Source organism: Schistocerca piceifrons, chromosome 9 (assembly GCF_021461385.2).
Source record: "Schistocerca piceifrons isolate TAMUIC-IGC-003096 chromosome 9, iqSchPice1.1, whole genome shotgun sequence".
Classification (NCBI taxonomy): Eukaryota; Metazoa; Arthropoda; class Insecta; order Orthoptera; family Acrididae; genus Schistocerca; species Schistocerca piceifrons.
Window position 1 is genome coordinate 86793158 of NC_060146.1, and position 21011 is coordinate 86814168.

The 21011-nt window shown below is 38.3% G+C and overlaps 1 protein-coding gene across 1 annotated transcript in view; it reads left to right on the top strand.

Moving 5' to 3' along the window:
- Nucleotides 1-21011, top strand: part of LOC124717201 (CLK4-associating serine/arginine rich protein) — a 132500-nt gene that overhangs the window by 101263 nt on the left and 10226 nt on the right. Inside the window, exons 13-17 of the mRNA XM_047243980.1 lie at nt 580-622; nt 6475-6541; nt 8916-9021; nt 12094-12339; nt 20085-20252. Of these exons, the coding sequence (XP_047099936.1) occupies nt 580-622; nt 6475-6541; nt 8916-9021; nt 12094-12339; nt 20085-20252 (630 nt within the window). The remainder of the gene's footprint in view (nt 1-579; nt 623-6474; nt 6542-8915; nt 9022-12093; nt 12340-20084; nt 20253-21011) is intronic.

The window sequence follows — 21011 nt, forward strand, 5'->3', positions numbered from 1 at the left end:
ATTCGTGTCACTGTGTTACCTTCAGTGTGCACTGGCTCCTTACACATCACATCAGATGCCTATCCTGTTCATTTGCCACACCTCCCTCCAATATTCCTGACTGGAAAACTGGCTGCCTCCTTCATCCCCCAAACCGTCCATCTTCAACCCTCCTCTGCCTCCCTCCCACCCTGTCCCAAATACCCGTCTCTCTCTCCCTGCACCCATCCAATCTGACACAACTCCCACCTTACCCTACTCCACCTGCAGAAATGCGGCACTGGCAATGGCATGTGCGTGCGTGCGTGCGTGCGTGCTTGCTCTAGTTTGAAAAACAATTGCTCCAAAAACTACCTGGTTTTATTTCTTTTTGTGTGTGCCTTTGGTGACTCAAAGCTTGTGCTTTCCAGTAAGTACCAGAACTTTGCTACGTTATAATTACTGTTTTGCTGTGTGGGTGATAGCATCAATAATCTAATGCATTTCAATGCTGTTCGGTATTTGATTCCTCCACTTTAGCTTTTACTTTGGCTTTTTAAAGTAATGTGTGGCTTCTGAAATCGAGAACACTAAATATTATTTGTATTTCGTTTGTTCCAGGATAATGAATACAGGGTTTGGTAATTCTGGTGCCGGAACCAAAGTCAGTAAGAATCACTATATATTTTTTTAAACTATTGTTTTTAGACTGTTAAATTTGTCCTTTAGTTGCAACGTGCTCTTCTGCCGACATGTGTGCTATAAGAGCACAGTAATTAATGTTTTACAATTAATTACTGGAAATAGTTAGTATTTGGGATCTTTGGGAATGCAGTGCTTGATGGTGATCAGTGGTAGACGTGTTCAAACTGAATGAAATTATCATAAATTTAATCTGTTCTTGTTGCATGCAATTTAATGTAATTTTGATGTACGCGAGTTTACCTTTGCATCCATTTGCACACCTAATTTTTCTCTTTGAGTTCAAATTTGGATCTGTTTGACACATTTGTAGAAACCGTGTAGTAAGGAGCAGCAATTAACAAATGATTTGTGGCTCTGTGAGCTAAATGTTAACATCAAGTTGTTTAGCATATACGTTTTAGTGATTTATTGCAGATAATAGCAGTGCAAGTAGTAGTAGTAGGAAAATTTTAATGGCTTGGCACCTCTTTCTCTTATAAAATCAACATTGTCTTTTTGAGATAGGATTGGTTTCTAAACATCTTGAGACATTCATATCAACTACTATTTATTTATATTATTTTGTGTGTAATAAATGAAACCGTCTTTTACTGTTGTGTGAATTTTCTTGTGCATTGTATTAAGTGGGCATGCGTATTAACAGTCTAGAAATCAGATTGTGTGATCTATCCTATTGTAATATTCTGTGTAGTTTGACCCATTGCACAAAGTCAAGTGGGGGAGGTACTGAAATTAGCACATTGTTGCTACAAGAAAGTTGTTGCTTATTACAACAAAAAGCTTCCTAAACGATCGATTATGCAAAAGGTAGACTGAAAGAAAATATAATCCAAACAGTAAAATATTTTTTAGCAAGTTCTCAGGCTATTGGTGACTTCTTCACAAGAATTCGTCTTCCCATTATATTTACTTCTAAAATGACAACCTTTCACCATAGTCACAGAAATTGTCCATTGAAATATTACTGTCTCATACAGGACTCATGAATCTTTAAAAAAATATTGATAATGGTGATACATTATTGTCTTGTAATACAGTTTGCTTTCAAATGAAGTCATTCATGTTACGGGTTGCAGAAATTTGCTTGGGAGCAATGTTACCTTTATTTAGTGTTCTCAGTTAGGATAAAGGCCACATGAATTTATGAGAGTAGTTGTGCATGCTAGTAAATGGCAACATTGAACATACACAATGATAGATCCCTTTTCCTAGAGTCATTGTAGACTCACATGCAGTATATTTATGTAGGGAGAAATGGAACTGCCCCGATGTTGGTCACCAATTGTCACAAGGAAATGATCCGAAGATAAAGCTAGCAGGCCATATGCAGGAGTTTGTGTATGTACAATTGTTGTTTGTATCTGACCACTCCCAAGATGTGGAGGGCTTCAGTGAACAGACCACAGGTACAAGAGTGCAAGATTGACACCAGACTAGATCTCATTTCGGTTGAACTGATGGTGTCTGGTGTCTGTGCCTTACTGACAGCTGTACCGTACTCTCAGGTTAGCATGACCTCCCAATATCTCTTGATATATTGAGGACTTCTGCCACAGTGTGCCAGTTTCATTCTTCACCTGGGGAATAGGATGCTGGTCATTAGCAGACCAGTTTGTAATTCACTCTTTCTTTAGCATCAGAAGTGTTCAGAACTAAAAAGTTACGTCAAATATGTGAATCAGAGATACTCTGTGAAAAAGTACAAACTGGAATGAAGGATTTCTAAGTACGTTTTGTGCTGTACTTATGTTCACTAGTTTTGACATAACAGTGCTACACAGATTTTTAATGCTGTGACTGTGGGTTGTGGCTCTCATTACTAGCTCGGTCAGTGAGAACATTGCCTGCAGAGGGAAAGGTGATGAATTTGAGTCCCAGTCCAGCGCACAGTTTTAATCTCCCAGAAGTTTCAAAACAGTGCACACTGCTGCAGAGCGAAAGATTCATTCTTCATTCAAAAACTGATTGAGAGATTCTTGTTGGAAATTACCAAGAGAGACAGGAAAACAAACAAACAAATCGGAGTCATCTTAAATTCACAAATGAACTTTAGTAGTTGGGTCACATGCATATTTAATTTAATGATTTAAGGAGAGTAGGATGGAGTGCAGTTTCACCAGCATCGCCAAATGTGGGGAGGACAGGGGTGAGTTGGCAACGAATTTTATTGCGAGTATGCATCCCACATACCTTGCTTTTTATGAACATTTATCACATTGAAATTGCAGTTCAGCTGAATGTGAATTAATCAGAAGTGAACTAACTTTAGAGATGGGCGAATACTCTGCAAACATGTGTATTTCTGTAGGAGACAAATTAATTCTGACTTATTTTTAAATATGTAATGTTTTTTATTTTCAGTGTTGACAGCAGGTGCTGAAGTACACTGTTCATATTTCTCCTGATTCAGCTCTGAGGAGCCAAGATAATAACATACTTTCATTATTTTGTTTCTATAATGCTGTATGAATAGTAAATTGTAGTGATTGGGAAGAGATGAAAATCACAACTGTCACTGTTGAGAAACAGTGACCTAAGAGTCTGCAGATCACAATTGTTTCATGGAGAAAATATGAAATTAATTTTATGTTAATGGTTATTCATAATGCAGAGGCCATAAAGAACTGTACAGCTCAAAGGCAGTTTGATGTTAAAGAAGTGAGTGTTCGTTGGTGGCGTCAGATGAAGAATAAATTTCACAGCACCCTTTCTGCACACCAGATTTTCAGGGGACGAAATCTGGGAATGTTTCATGAATTGGTGCAGCAGGTTATTCAGTAAGTGTGAGAGAATAACAACTGAGGCGTCCCGACTACTCGAGAAATTTTCCAAATGAAGCTGCTGAAGATAAGGAAATTTCCCAACCTTTTGCGTTGTGGAATTCAAAGCGAATATGAGCTGATGTTTGACGATTATGAAGAGGGTGGGGTTTATGTTGTGATGCAGAACAGCACTAGTTCAGCCATTTGCCATGGCTTTTGATGAAAAACTACTTGCGTATCTGCATCATATAACCTATCAAAGAAAATATGACGACTGTTTACGACAGACAATGTTAACTTCTTTAAACAGACTTTAAGATACCTTATATCAATGAAACAGTGTGTAAATTTGAATAACCGGAATATATTAAAAGTAGAGATTTGTCAAGGAGTCTTTAAAGGGGGGGGGGGGGGGGAGGAAGTTGTCATCTGATACTTGTGGTCATTTTGTTGGAATGTGTGTAGAAGACTAATACGTGGAAACATCCAGCAGTGAACGTCAGGAATGCCGGTGAAAGATTCACCAGTAATTTGATAATTTACTAGAGAATTAACTCAATATTAAGTTGCACCTACTAATCAAAACTGTGGTTTCTTAGTATTAAAAAAAATTACTGTAAGTAGACAATGAAATTTTTATACTAACTCACTTGTTAGTCAGAAAAACTATACTCAAGTGTTGTGCCTCACATCATTTACACTTTTGATGCTGCAAACAACAGCAAGATGGTGTACATTTAGATGCGTGGGTATTTGAAGTGTGAATGGAAAGTGATTGTCACTGGATTCTTTAGTAATTGATTTATAAAGTAATGAGCCTCAGATGATGCAGAATTGAAATAACTTCCACAATTACCTGATGTTTTTTGTAAATCTCAAAACTCAAAGATTAAAGAACTATGTATATTATGTTCTTATAGTTAGATAAGACTGTCATTCCTCCCATTGCCATATTATTTCAGAAAACATGCCGGAAAATTGCATAGTGTTACTTGCAGGTATGTGTGTTAAGATACAGTAAACAGTAAAAATTTGTGAATCACTGTTTGTGCAAAATGCTGATTACCAACTTCAGCAAACTGGTGGAGAAGCAGACCATTATGTACTGTTCCTCATGGTCAAAAGATATGTCCATAAAATATTCTGCTCTTATTTCTAAATGTTAAGTATGCTCTGCATTGTCATCTTTTACAAGGTCATTATTAATCACATTCCTACTTCACGAGGCTTATCAGCTTTTTTTCCTACCTATTGCACTTGTTGTCAATTTGGTGTCAATATCCTTCTTACGTCATTCCAGTCATCATCTGGGTCTTCCTTTTCTTCACATCATGTTATTTTCTAGAGAATTCTGTATTAGGTAGTCTACAAAGGGTAGTCATCACGTTTTAACTATCCCCTCAAAAAAGTGAAATTAAGTAATTAATTTTTTGTTTGTTTGCAGCGATATGTTAGTAATCCTGTCTCCTGTAGTAGCATGCTGTTGTAATGTGACATCAGGATTTTAATGTCCACCAGAAGTGCCGACATACCGGCAAACAAACAAAAAATTAACTAGGCCTATGTAACTTAATGTTTTTGAGGTGCTAATTAAAACATTATGGCCAAGCCAAATTGGTCGTTTTTCATTTCCTTGTGTGATGATGATATGGTGTTGTACAACTCCCGTGGTTCATTTTTTTGTGCAATCCCACATTCTCTACAATCTTTAATGTTCAAAAGTCCAATACTTCTTCCAAAACTATAAAGTTTCACAACCAAACAATAGTACCAGTTATATAGTAAATAGATGTGAGTTGGTGTTGAATATTCTTTTGTTTGTGATTGTGGTATAACTGTAAAATGCTGTCTGAATGAAATTTTCACTCTGCATTGGAGTGTGTGCTGATATGAAACTGCCTGGCAGATTAAACGTATGGCAAATTAAAACTGTGTGCCAGTCTGAGACTTGAACTCAGGACCTTTGCTTTACCAACTGAGCTACCCAAGCACAGCTCCGGAAGCATCCCCCAGACTGTAGCTAATACTCTTTCCTCTGGTCTTGAACAGTTCACATGAGAGCTTTTGTGGAGGGCTGGAAATGAGGTTCTGGCAGAAGTAAAACTGCGAGAATGGGTTGGGAGTCATGCTTGGGTAGCTCTGTTGTTAGAACACACATCAGCAAAAGACAAAGGTCCTGAGCTAGAGTCCCGGTCCAGGAGTTTTAATCTGCCAAGAAGTTTTGTAAAATAGTCTGTTGGCATCTGTTAAATATGCGCTTATTGTTATGTATGTTGGTTTGTCCTTATTGAAAAGCTCCCAAAGTACTTGTAGCAGTGATGGCCTTTGAAGGCGCATTGAAATGGATACTTAAAGAATTGTGATAGTGTCGAGGAAGCTGTAAACAAATAAGGTGTAGCAGTTGTCTTAAGTAGACTCCAGGAAGCAGTAGCAACAGTATTCTGAGGATTGTGAATTCCCCAGGTTTAATGGTCTTTCATGATTTGCTCTAGAGAGGAGCTGTGAGTAAGCAAAAGTTACAGAAAGTTCCAATTAATGTAATGAGCAGAAAAGATACAGAGCATGTGTTTGTATGAGATAAGTATAGTTGTAGTGGTTGCAGGACTCGCAACACTTTCCCTAGTTTCACATCGTAAATTTATTCAGCAAAATGAGATGAAGAACTAAAGGTCTTAGGAGCAGAAAAGACTCATAAAAATGAAAAATTTGATGAAAGAAGGTGCAAAGAAACTTCAATTTTCCAAGCAGTACCATAATAACACACACTAGGAAAAACCTTCATTACAACAGTTGGATGTTGGAGTATTTAGACTGTTGCATATGCTGAAAGTAGGTAACATTTGGGGTGTTCTCATGGTTCCTAGTTGAAATTTGACAAGTTACGGTGCTCCCACTGTTACTGTCTATGTTTAGAGTGGTGTGTGTGTGTGTGTGTGTGTGTGTGTGTGTGTGTTTCAGTTTGAATCAGAAAATGGCAGCACACAGCTCTGTGGTAACCATAGATTTTTGTGAAGCTCAGTGTCCTACTACACGATGATATATGTTACAGCCTGCTTCAAAACTTACACCACAGGAGCGGCTTAAGAAGAAGATGCAAGCTCTGTTGAACAGACAGTGTAAGTAACATTGCAGTTTTTGGGGGTATGTCCCATGTATTTATGTATTGTTTCATGAATAAGATGGACATTGTTATCAAAAGCACTTGTCTAAATGGCAGTTGGAAATGAAACTACATCCACGTACAAATGGAGAGAATATGTACTGGGAATCAGTAGATTGGCATATAAAAATAGGTGAGTGATTCTTTGGGAATCAAGGAATTGGATGTTGTTCTACCTGAAAAGAGCAGGAAAGGGTACAAAGGACTTATATTTTAAATAGATTGGACATAAAGGTTGTGTGGGTTCCCTTCAAAGAAAGTAGACTATGGCATGACCATGTAGAAATTAACACCAAAATAAGGCCAGGGTCTCTGATCTCAGTTCTTTTTTATAACTAACCTGTCATCACTTAACTGACTAACTTCTGAGGCCCTTGTTGTAAGAATCATTTCATTTGCTCAAGGTAAAAGTTAGAAGTTAATATTTGTTGATGTATTCAAGCTTTGTATATCTATACTATCTGATGGAAAGTATCTGGACTTATTAGTGGACATTACTTTGGGACATGCAACCCTTCACCTTTATGATGACTTGAACACTGCTGCAGATATTTCAAGTGAGGTGTCTTATAATGTCCACAAACCGTGCCTCACAGATGCAGCATTGACATGCTGACGCAGTTGGTCATCATCTCCGAACTGTTCCTCTACTGTGTACAGTACACATTGATTTAAAATGGTTCATTTTCAACATTTAGCATTTTCTTAAGCGCAATAATGGACCGCACCCAAATCACGAAAACCACCACCGTACCATAACACTACCTCCTCTGTACATCACTGTTGGCACACACGTGCACATGATAACTCTGTACGCACAGTCATTGTGCAGGCTGGACTGCTGGTAACACTTACAAACTCAAGAGTCATTCCTTACACTGATTTTGTGTGATTTTTCACAACCATTCTTTACAGTGCCTGACTGTTCCTGTCTTTCAGCACTCGAAGTCTGCCTAGTCTTGATTTGCCTGTGGTTGTCGCTTTGCGTTCCCACTTCACAATCGCATTGGCAGCATTGTAGTTGGGTAGCCTTAGAAGGGTTAACGTGTCCCTGATGGACTTGTTACTCTGGTGACATTTGATGACTAATCCACATTTGAAGTTACTGAAATCTCCTGTCTGACCCATTCTGCTGATACTGCTCCTTTACTGACAACGTAACACTCCTCACCACCTCTTATATTGGTTGGTTTGCCCCTTGTGACATCTAGCGGTCAATTCCACAGTATATAGGGGTGTCGGGATACTTTAGATCAGATGGAATATTTGTTACTATTATACTCTCCTCCTGAATTCTTATTCTTATTATTATTATTTGCTTTTACAGCCTCATTGGACCACTTTAGTCAATCATTTCCTGGTCCTCTTCTTCAGTAAGCACATGTTTCGTTCTTTCTTAACTGCCCAGTATCTTTTTACTGCCCAGTATCTTTTTATTCGTTCTGATCTCTCCTGTCTTTCCTTATATTTCCTGTTGTTAATATTTTGCCCATTTTCATGTAGAATAAACATTCTTTTTTCAGATGTTGTTAGTAAATACATTCAGTTAGATGGAACTGTACACGTTCCTGACATACGCAATTTCGTCTGACTTAATTTGGAATTAATCCCAGCTTCCTGCAGAAAAGTCCAATTGCATTGGTGCTTATAAAGTGCATCAGCTGTGATTTATCTTAAATAACAATGTCATTGATTTAGTATTTGAGTGTGTCATTAGGTACCTAATATTGAGTGGTGATTGATTCTTCTTCTTTGGAATTGAGAAGTGACAAAGTGGAAGCGTATATCTGTTGTGTAAATTTTTTCTTGCTGGGAAGAAAATTTGGTAGCTGTATAATGCAGTGATAACATCTATCTTTTGTATGTATCATCATTTAACCTTCATGGTGAGAGGTGTTACGGACGATAATGAAGAATTCGGTTGATGCTGACATGGCAAAGAATCTTTTGTACTTACCTGGAATAGCAGGTCTCAGCAGTATAGGTATTCTGAAGGGATACAAATTCTGTTTAGAATTTAGTGGGAAAGTAACTTTCCAAGCCAGCAGTTAACGTGGACTTTTTCAGATGTCTCTAGTTGTGCTAAAGACAGTTTGTCTTTGGCGTTCCAATATAAATTGAATTACACATGATAAGTATTGTAATTGCCGTAATGTGCTTTGTCTGATTGAAAGCTGTAGAAACAAAAAGCGTAAATGTGATTTTTTTTTTTTTGATTTTTTTTTTCCCCACAGATTTGCAATTCTGATTGACTTTTGTGGCATTTCCTAAATTGGTATTACTAAAATAATAGCTGGTTTTCAACATCTGAGTTCTTTTGTTACTCTCAGATAAAGCTGATAAGAGAGCAGAGCGCATGAGGCACGAGAAGATGGAACAAGAGAGGCAAGATAGGGAGGATGAACTGCGAGAAATGGCCATTAAATTGCGAAGAAGGTGAGTGATAACTGAAACATTTTATCAAACATTATTGTTAGTATTATTGTTATAATTAATACACTGGATTTTGTATTTTATCACTAATTGGACAATATTCAAGCAGTCCAGAACTGTGGCAGTTTTGTGCAGATCCCAGTTAAGCGGCTTGTTTTATTTGGAAGATGGATATTTCATCAGTGCCAGCCTTTTTCAAGTGCCCACTAAGATCTTCCAGCACAGCTCCCAGATTGCCGAGAACACCTGGGACAGCTGTTTCTGGTTTATACCAGAGTAGCTGTAGTTCAGTTTTTAAGACTTAATATGTAGAAAGTTTTTCAAGTTGTTTGTTGAGGATTCTGCTATCACGCAGGATAACAGTGCCAATGATCCATGTTTTCTTCTTCTTCTTCTTCTTCTTCTTCTTCTTCTTATTATTATTATTATTATTATGTGGAAGGTAATTAAGACTATCACTCAGGCACCAATCAGGTCCTTCCTCAGCCAATTTACTGAAAATTTACTTCATGCTGATCGCTTCGTACATTGTCACTGCCCAGTATGGCACAGTGGTTACTACGCTTGACTCCCCTTTCCAGAGATGTGAAGTTCAAAGACCCAACCACTCATTCAAGCTTAGATATTTTGTGGTTTTTGTAAACCGTTTAAGGCAGCTATTGAGATAGTTCCTTGGAAAAGAACAGTGCCAATTTCCTTTCCTGACCTTACCTGTTTAAAGTTTGTCCTGTTATACTTGATTCCCAAGGTAATCCGACACACTAGTAAGCAGGTGGTCATAACGTTCTGACTATCAGTGTAACAATAAACCCAACAAATAATATAGCCAATGTGTTCACCAGAAAAGATCCATAATAATAAATCAGTAATGATCTTTTCGTTGGCTGGATGTCAGCTCTACTCTTCCTGTTTTCCTCCTAATCATGCCAGTACTGTTACTCTGGTTTTTTTTTCCATTTCCATTGTTTGGATTTTGATAAGGTCTTTGATTTTAAAAGCAAAGCAGTCTGTGTGTGTCTTCTTGAAGAGACTTTACTTTGTGTATAATTGTCATTGTAGAGACAAGGGAAACACTTTCACCAGGCACTATAGAATACTAGTAGCTCCCGTGTTGTCATTTTAAATTATTGTGATATAAACAGATGGTGTTCTGTTGTTATACAAAAACTGACCACATTATTTACCACACCCACACAAAATATCCTACTCACTGAAGTGTGAAAGTCAAAACTAACTTTTGTGGTAAATCAGAACTGTTAACAAGTATGAGACTTGACTGTAAATAATGACTGTTGTGAAAATTGCTTTGTTGTGTGATCCTTCCCCATATGCAACACAGACAGACAGTCTCTCAAACTGGATCTTGTAATATGAAACCTCATAGGACAGCCTCGGTGGAATTTGAAAGTGTAAGAGAGAGTGTTTTTATCTCAGCATTCTTACTTTGAAGTGTGTGCTAAAAATGGATACTCATTTGCATAATTGAAAAGATTGGTATGAAATGTACTAAAAATTTTGTCTGAATGATCCTTGAGCTCACTGAAGATCTTGGTTTTATCATGATCTCAGCTGGCAGAAATCAAATATTTGCATCATATTATTGTGATAATGTCATTGAGGAATTATTACACTCATCGATGCACCTGAAGAGATATATGCTTTAGTTAATGTTCTCTCACATTGAATATAGGGAGCAAAGTGTATTGAAAATCATTATCATAAGTCAATAAATTTGTTAGGTAGAGGATATACATACCATGAACTAAGTAGACAGTCCCAAAATTTCTTGATGCCTCTTTTCTTTATTACACTGCACACCGTACTGTTCTTATTGTTACCAAAGTGTTCAAACCTGCAGTTATTATTTACATTAGTCACTGTTATTTGTCCTTTTACTTTTTGTTAGTGTTGTATTTTGATGTGTAGTGGACTTTATTTAGTTATTTTTTACATCTTTCTGTCAGAGACCTTTGATAAAACTCATCACTTCCGTGTTAGATCACTATCTAGATCTTTTAAAAACTTACCAATAGTGTAATACTTTACCAGTATTCCTTGGCTTCTCCTGGTATAACAAGAAGTAATTTCTGTTGATGTGTTCTCTTAATCTTTTATTTCATAATACTTTATCCAGTTGAGCACAAAAGATGATTAAGCTAATTAAGCTAAATAATGATTAATGAACAACTACACTCATGCCTGTAGTGATAGGAAGTCAAAGACTGACAGTTGAGGAAGAACGACTCAGTTCCGTACGTAGTCTGTGAAGTTAATTTGTTTCCCTGTGTGATGATGTCGCTGGCTGGAATCATGAGTATTTCACCTAAGATAGAAACTTTTAGACAATATTATGAAAAGATTATGAAAACGACAGATTGCTACTCACCACATAGCAGAGATTTTGAGTCACAGACAGGCACAACAAAAAGACTACTAAACACGTAAGCTTTTGGCCAGAACGCCTTTTCTGAAATAGACAACATGAATGTGTGTGTGTGTGTGTGTGTGTGTGTGTGTGTGTGTGTGTGTGTGTGTTGTGTTCTGTTCTGTTCTGTTCTGTTTTGTGTGGGTGTATTTCAGAATTTACGTGTTTGGTAGTCTTTTTGTTGTGCCTGTCTGTGTCTCAACAACTGTGCTATATGGTCAGCAGCAGTCTGGCCTTGTCATAATATTGTCATTATTCCATTGTGGATTTCCGTTGTTTGATGGAAACTTTTACTTTAGAATAATTTTTGAAGAATCTTTAAGGCAGAGTACTAAAGCTCAAGTGCCTGTCAACTAGCTGCTGGGTGCCTACTGGCTAATCGAATTTACTCATCTGACCAAGAGCCAGCTGGCGGCGGTAGCAGGGAGGTTCGCTTGTGTGCAATAGGGCCATCTAGGTGTAGCCTCCATTACTTCCGTGTGCCCAGCCCACGGGTGAGCTCGAGGGGTGTCCTCACTCTGTAGGAAAGTGTTGTTGCAAATCTAAATTTTGTAGCCAGTTGGCAAAAACTTAATATTTTGGTATTTTGCAAATTGAAATTAACTTGCAATTAAGAGAAAGGTGTACTGACAGAGATACTTCATCCACAGGGAGAGAGAACGCAGACACCGCATGAAAGAGGGTGACGAGGACGACGAGACGTGGGACGACGACAGCCACCTGAGCGTTTCATCACTGGAGTCGTACAGTCCATCTCAGAGCCCATCCCCGCCACCAGAGAAGGAGAGGCGGCCAGAACCGCCACCACCACAGCAACAGCAGCCTCCCAGGCCATACCCCCCACCCCTGCTGGGACAACAGATCCTGCCGCCGCCGCGGCCGCACAGGAATCGGTGGTAAGGCTTTAGTTTTCAATCCGGTCGGAAAATGGTAATAACCCAGCAGTAGCTGTCTCGATCCTTCGAGCCTCAGTGTACGTAAATTACTAATTGCAGTATCTTTGTAATGTGAAATGCTTTTAAATTTCCTCCGAGGAGAAAAAGTGTTGCTGCGATTCCTTACAACTTTTTTCTGCCCTGCATCCAAAGCAAATAACGCTTGGGCCAACTTTTAGATTTCTTACACAGATAGTGTGTATATGACCCGAGACAACCTGGGAGATCTGGGAAAAGCTGGGAATTTTTTAGAATTCCGGGAATTTTTTGTTGTTTTAGTTTTCAGTTAACTTTTTGTAATTTTGACTGATAAGAATTGATACTCAAACAAAGGGTATTACTGTATTCCGCTACTGCAGAATAATACTGCAACAATAAAACGTGAATGAGAGGGAAAAATAAAAAGAAAAACGAAAATAAGACATAAATTGCAAAGGAAATGTGCCATATAGAACAAAATACAGTGCTCTTACAAGCGTTTGCCTACAGCAAAATGTGACAAAGGCTTTAGGAAGACTATACAATGCTTCATAACAACAAATTGCCTCAGATGAGCGTGATGTCACAGCTGTTTACATTAGTTTCGTTTTAGCAGTTACGAGCGGGCTCATGCGCATGCGCAGTTGAGTGGCGTATGAGTAGTACCTTCTCCCATTTCTGGCTACAGAAATGTGGCTGTTGGCTGTGTAAGCAGTTGCAGCTAGATGCAACCGGGAAAAATTTTTCTGCTGCACCCAAGTTGCCAGAATCACGTATGCGCAGAGGGGTCTGGATCTATTGGGGGGGGGGGGGGGGGGGCGGGGGGACACCAAATTCGTATTCTTGAGGAGAAAAAAAACCTTGTGTCACAAAGTGCCTAGCATCCAGCACACGTTGGTCTATCCATTACTCATATGATTTTGATGTGCATCCCTGTTGGTTTTTGAACACACTCTGTAAGTTGATTTCTGAATGGTCCGTGTGGTCTGAGGCAACTTCAGTTCGGTCCAGTAGTAAAAAATTTTTTGAATGCGTGCATAGTGTTTCTGTCATGGGAATCCTTGTCGCATCTAGAAATAAACTTTCCTGCAGGCAAAAGGGAACCGGGCTATACAAGCTGATACTATCTTGGTATGGCCCCAGTTTGGAAATATCATAGACCCGGGGCTGATGTGCAGAGCAGTCTTAGTTATAGTGGGGAAGTGTGTAGTCTCTACGTGACCCGTGTTTACATTTAGTGATTTTGCTGTTTCCTATTTGTTTAATACTGCTCTCATGTCAAAAGAAAATAAAATGGATTTCTGTGGCCGGGAGCCATCAAGTGAATTAAAATACATTTACATAAGTATGGAAGGCTATTATGTTATTAGTTTCAGATTTCATTTTATTTCCACTTTTCTGACAGCCATGCATTAATCACCTTGTAGAACAATGAAGTTATTTTTGCCAGTTTGCTAAAGAAATTTTTATTAATCTTTTACGCTGAGGCAGTCGGTGTGTTTGAAACAAAGTGTTTAGTTCCACACTATTGGCTAATTTCCACTGCTCGCTGCATTTCAAGTGCACATTTTCATCTTCTAGCATACATGGCATTATGCCATAATAAAGAATCAGAAATGAGTTAATACAGTACCGGTACTCCAAGAAAATATACATCCAGAAACCCACACTGAAAAGCTTAATATCAGGTCGAGGCCTACTTCATTGGGAATCTGGACATACAAATGTGCTCTTTGAGTATCCACTTTAAATGTGCCATTTTAGTATTGTTCATGAAATTCCGATTCTCTTGGAGTATCCTCTGATGTCTTTTTTTTCTTTTATGACGTAATGTAAGATCTTTCAATGTTTTACACGTACGAACATACGGGCTTCATGCACCATAGCAGCTGTCAACGCGCCATGGTGCCTGTTATCTGGCGGGAAAGTATTGCGAATGGTGGTTTGAGAAGCATTACTTTCAAAGTAAATTTCCTTTTACGCAAGTTTAACTATGGGCGAGAATGTACGATGAATTTCTTAAATCGCAGAGCGTTTGATGGCGAGCCACTTAGAAGTATTTCGAGCCTAGAAGATCAGACATTCATGTCGTTATTATGAGCAAGTTAATGTAGTGCTGCAGGAAGCTCTCTCTCCTCTGTGGTAGCTAATTTATTTGTGGAAAACTTTGAGGACAAGTCACTGGACTTGGCTAAAAATTTTTACTGGCACATTTCGTGTTATATATCTTGAAGTGTAACACACGCAAAAAAATCAACATTATATGTGAAAGCTTAGCTTCTCTTGCAACTTATTAACCGTAGAGACCCAAATTATATGTGAAAGTTTTACTTTTCTTGTAGCAACAGTATGTATATTAATTTAAAACATTAACTTTTCTTGTTTGTGTATCTGCACTACTTAACAGTGATGTTGCTAGTAGCTGACTTCATCACGAGTCCTTTGGTCTGAATATCCGCTGTCATCGACTGGCAGGATCACTTGACGTAAGCTATGACTGGCTTACAATCTCGATTACAATGGCTCGGAAAGTAACATGCGGGGTTTTGATTGCATATCAAAAATCTTTCCAAAAGGAGTTTTCTTCCCTGAGTTTCGTTTTCTAAAGTGCCGGGAAATGCTTCACCTGTGTATAAAAACATAACCATTCAAAGGATTGATAAGTTTTGCAGTTCCAAGGGAAAATATACTGTCACTTAATAACACTTAAAAGGTGTGTTCTCATCCGGGAGAAAGTGTATTTTTAACAGGGAAATCTGGGAATTTTTTTTCCTCGTCTGCGTATACACCCTGACAGATCTGCAAAATATTTCAGTGATACAATGAGTTAGCATCATCGGGTGCTGAAGTACTTGAGGTTGAAATGCAATAAACAGAAATTTGCAAATGCAATAAACAGAAATTTGCAAACAAATAAAATAAAAGCAATGAATTGGAAACAAAATGGAACAAGAAATTGTAGATGTTCAAATACAGTGATAGTGAGCTGGAAAGGAAAAAAGGAGTATGTCCATTCCTAGTGTGTATTCACTAGCATCCCTTATAATAATCCAGCGTATCGTCCATATATTGTGTTTGCTACCACAACAATCTGGCTGTTAGTTGTCATGTATTCTTTGTAGAAAGTGGTTGCTTTTCAGTAAATCCGTAAACAGGGGCATGTTTTTGAGTAGCTTGTATTACTGAAAGTAAATTTAATTTGCCAGATACAGTGTACTGCAGATTATTTGGGTGCAGATTATTCATACATCTAAAAATAAATAAAGAGGCACATGCCTCACGCACACGTGGACCGGCAGCATGGGTTGCTGGCCATTAGGGGCAGTGGCGGGCACTAAACCAGACCGCCAGTGGAAGACTACTGTGCCAAGCTGCACCTGATAACATGCACACGTTGGCCACTAATGCTGCTGTTGCTACTGCTACCCCTCCAGTAGGCATGGTGTTAAATATACGTTTGAAAATATCTCAGTTATTCGTGTGTTTTTCAATCATTTGTGTATCTTCTTCCACACATCACCCCAAATAATTAGGAGTATACTGTACTTAGAGTGGCATAAAATTATGTTGTTTTGAAAACTCACATTCGTACAGTAAAGTGTTTCTGTTAAATTCACAAACTGCGAAAAATATCAAAGAAAAGAAAATCAAATTTTCAAGGAAGGAAGTCAGACGATAAATAATTGAATGAACTTGCCTTGATGTTAGTGTTGGTGAAACTTACTTTCGTACAAAAATATATTAAAGAAAGAAATTATTAAGTGATGCCATCATTTGTTGATTAGGCTGTAACTCAAAAGTCTAAAACATCTAACACAGCTGATTGTGTCCTCTATGGCTATTATCAATGGAAACTGCCACATAGAGGAAGCAGATAGTTCATTGTGTAGCAGGCTATCCTTTTTGGATTTTCCATTCTTTGATCCAGTCATTTACAAATACAAATGTTGGCAAGACAGCATTCAGATAATGAATGATGTTGACTGATAACATGGTTTTGGTGAGGCAACATTTAGATAATAATTTTGTACATTCCGTGGACTCTAGGTCCAATAAGTTATTTAAAATTTAAGGAATTGCGATGATGATATTTACAAAATAGTGTGCTGTTGCCGTAAGTACTACTAGGAAAAATAGAGAAATGCTGAATGAAACTGTTTGGCTGTCAAAAAGGAAATGTGTGAAGCCTTCAGTAACTGGCATAGCAGAATATTATAGGAAGACCTCTCTAAAGTGCAGAGAAATCCTGGTCGTATATAAAAGCAACCAGTGATACCAACGCCAATGTTCAAACACGAAGGTAGTGACCGATAGAATCCCTATCAGAGTATATATAGAATTTCCAGCTGCATTACCCCCCTCTTTTGCCTATAATATACTGAGGATCCTCAAACAAAAAACTGACAACTGATTGGAAAGAAGCTTGTTTCTACAAGAAAGGTAACAGAAGTAATGCACCAAACTACTGTCCTATATCTTTGACTACCAACTGTTGTAGAATATTCTGAGCAAAACCAACTGAGTGACCACCATGCCAAAGAGCATTAATTCCAAAAATATTTTTCACGCAAAATTCGATTTGTACTTTTTTCACAATCTTCTGAAAGCCGTGAATCAAGACAGTGGTAGCATACTAGGGAAATGCAAGCAATCTAAATAGGAAATTGCTTACAAAACACTCATTAAGGCCTGTATTACACTATCATTTTTCTTTGTCAAAGTTGATATGTCAAATATTTGTGTCAAAGAAATTTGATGGTGTAAGAGGGAACTTTGTCAAATCTCACCTGTCGTCAAATAAATATGATCAAATTGAGGGCTTCGCCATAGATTTGATCATAAAAGGTGTTCGTCTTCTGTTCACTGCAATATGAAATGTAACTGCTTGGAGCACTGGTGTTGCTACAGCTATTTGACATCTCTGTAACATGTTTGTAAACATGGCTTCAAAGTTGGTGTGTGTCTTCGACTCCTCTTTTTCTTCTTCTTCTTCCTTTTTTTCAAAAACTTGCTTCGATTAGGGTGGGGGATGAGCAAGGGGCACAGTGCATGTTATTAATTGTGTATTGATGGGCAGTTGGAATACGCTGTAGGTGGCTTCATGTCCACAATTACAGCTATAACCATTCACCTCTACATCTGGAAAGACCCAGGCAGCTTTTCAGCGAGCTGGAATAGAGGATGTAGTCACACTCTAAAATAAATATTCTTTCTTAGCTTTCCATTCTGTTTTGTTTATTTTCAAACCCTGGATACCACAAGTTAAAAAGCTCTTCATTTGTTCCATACTTTTTATTAATTTTGTAGTTGTTGGAACACTAATACCATTAATTAAATTATTCAAGTATAAAAATTGTTCTTATTGCCCGTATAGAGTACTAAACCTTTATTTACCTTCACATATTCCCCCTTCAGTGCTGTATAAATCACTTCACATGTTTCTGGAATTATTTTGGTTAATGTGCAATGTGATGTTCCAGTGCTGCATTGTAAACTAGAGTAGCTCTCTCCTGTGTCAAGAAATCCCAGTGCCACAGTTTGCTTGTCCTCTGCACATTCAGCATTTCTCAAGATAGTATTCTGTTCTGTAATATGAGAAGCCACATTACTGAGCAAATACTGAAATACACTCTCAGTCATTTGTATTCATTTATATATAAGACTCGACGTCCTTCACTAGCAGCTCTCTTAACAAATTTTGCTGAATTCTTTTACTATCACAAAGTACTACCTATGGCTTCATCCAAGTATATTTCCTTTTTTTCCCACCGCTTTTCTTCCAAATACACACAGAGTGCAATTGCGGTACTAGGAACTGCAGTGCATAATAACAAGTTGTTGTCCACCATCTTGAAATTTCATGAAAAATATGAAGACGGTGTAATATCCCTTATTAGCGCCACATCAAAGATCTTTGTTAAGGAAATTTGACAAATATTTGATCATATTTCTTTGTCAAAGAAATTTGACAAATATTTGATCATATTTCTTTGTCAAGGAAACTTGACAAATATTTGATCATATTTCTTTGTCAAAGAAATATGATAGTGTAATACCGGCCTGACCCATCCTAGAATGTGGAACTCATACCAAAAAGGACTAACAAGAGTGTAGGACAAAAGAGGATAGCATGAAGGTTACAGGTTTGCTCGACCAGTGAGAATGTGAACTAACAGATGCAGATGGATGGAGAATACTGTGTGGAAGTGTACTTTGAAAATTTTGAGAATCAGATTTAAGAGAGGACTATAGGGATACACTACACCCCCTTACGCACTGCTCCCGTAAAGTTCACAAAGAAAAGATTTGACTGACTAAAGCATGCATGGAGGAATTAAATCGCACGCCATAGGTGAGTGGAACAGGAAGAAATTCTGCTGAGCGGTACAATGAGAAGTACCTTCTGCCATGCACTTCATAGTGGTTTGCAAAGTGTAGATGTAGGTGTAGAAGGAAGATAAATGAGAAGGATGGTAAGCATGCTAATGTGTAAACAAAAACTGTCATCATTGGAATTTGAATGTGGGACATTTGGTACAATGACTGAACGTTCTACCTTCTCAACCACAGGAGATCTACAATACAATTACTCACAGGTATGCTTTTCCTGTGCTAAGTAGCACTTGTGATACTTTTAATTATCATTTACGCATTTTCTACTGAACGACAGCACACAGCATGAGCAAAATCAGTGTTTTCGTTCATTCTCTATCGACGCACAACATTTGGTACCAATCTGAGTGTCTGACATCAGAAGGTTTGGGTGTCAGAGGGAAGTAAAATTTGGGCACAAAAATTTCTCTAAGTGTGCCTATTTTGCAGGTCCGTATGTGCAAGTGTAGGTGATGGAACATTATTTTGTAAACAGTCATTGAAGTCATATAGTTTTTCAGTTACATTTTATAGACTGTATCTTTTAAAAATCAGACCTTGGGAAAACATAGCAGTAGTACAGTTATAACCCCTATAACTTGCCAGCCACAGGTTATAAACTAGTTGTGGCAAGTTAAGATTGTGACTGGTTGGGGTTAAGGAGTTTTGTTTCGTACAGTTATTCATCTGGGAGGTTAACAAGCTTTTAGACCAACTACGACTTTCCACTAATATACTAAGGAAATTTCTAGCAGAATGTAAATAATTTAGGAGTAAAGGAGACTACCTACCAAACAGCAGAAGCGTTCGATCATTGATGGTCACACACAGAAGAGAATGAAAACTTTTCTAGCTTTTGGAGAAACCCTTTGATGAGCTAGATGCATCTTCTCACAAGTGGTTCTCACTTTGATAGTGTATGTTTTGCCAGTTACCGGGCTATTACAGGTGGTGATTGGGAGGGGGCGCATAGTGCAAGTCTTACAGCAGGGGTGGTTACAGGGGCTGGAGCCATAGGGTAGGGACAGTTTGCCCATCACACATAGGATAACTTTTCACCCCCCCCCCCCCCCCCCCCCCCCTTTCCTCTGCCATCGCAGTATCCTGGACAGACCCTGTGCTCCTTCTGCACTCATTTCCTTATCTTGTGGCTCTGAAAGCTTGCAATTTTTCGTAACCTCTGTGTGTGTGTGTGTGTGTGTGTGTGTGTGTGTGTGTGTGAGATCTCTTGCCGTTGCTTGGTATGTATATTTCCATGGCAATATGTCTTTAATTGAATTTATTTAAAGTTTATCAATGATGAAATTGAAAAGTTTAATAATTGTTTGTAACCTTTTGGCATTTTGGTTTCGCAGGTCACGATCGAGCGATGATGAAGATTGTGGTGGTAACTACCGGAGGGGCTACAGCAGTAGCAGCCACTCCTCATATCACCACAGGCAGAGATCCGACGATAGGAGAGGTAGTAGTCGGAGAGACAGTAGGCGTAGCAGGAGCCCACCACAGAGAAGACCATATCCGAGGTACCAGGAAGGCCTTTAACATTATCGCCTTTGATGTAATGTCTGTGAAATTTGACTATTTGTATTTACAGGATATGTCAATTCTGCAGGTAATAAGCTTAACTGTATGGCTGATTGGAAACTTATTAGAGGCAAGAAATAGGTGGCAGAGGACATTGGGTGTAGTAGGGTAGAGATGAGTGCCTGAAAAAAGCAGAAAGTTTTCGGTCGTGGAAAAGTATTGAGTTGGTATCTTAAAGATGTTTAGAAGAAATAGATGTTGAAGGATGTCTTTGGAGTTGACATTAGCTGGGAGGAAAAATAAGCAGTCTGGAGATGTTAGGGTGAAAACAGAACGTTTATAAGGTGCGTAGTGACAGATAATGAGGACAAGTCTCGAAGAAAAGCCATTGGGATTCCAGTAAAAGTAAACTTGTACTTCTTGGCAGGAAAAGTCCTGAAACCTGTTGTTGTTGTTGAATTTCTCTCTCTCTCTCTCTCTCTCTCTCTCTCTCTCTCTCTCGGCATGGGAACACAACACCTCTGTGCAGATGACAGTATTTTCTTATTAAATAAATGTTACTCCTTGATGACTTTGCATCACATGTCATGCACACTGTATCGATTTTGTCTTTGTCCATCTCAGCCTTGTGGGTGAAAGGATCTATTGTTGAGATATTGTTTGGATCGAGAAGGTATCAGTGAAGTGTGAGTGAGTCACATATGTAGAAGTAACAATTTTCTACTTCAGTATGTCTCTGTTCACATTTTTTAAACATT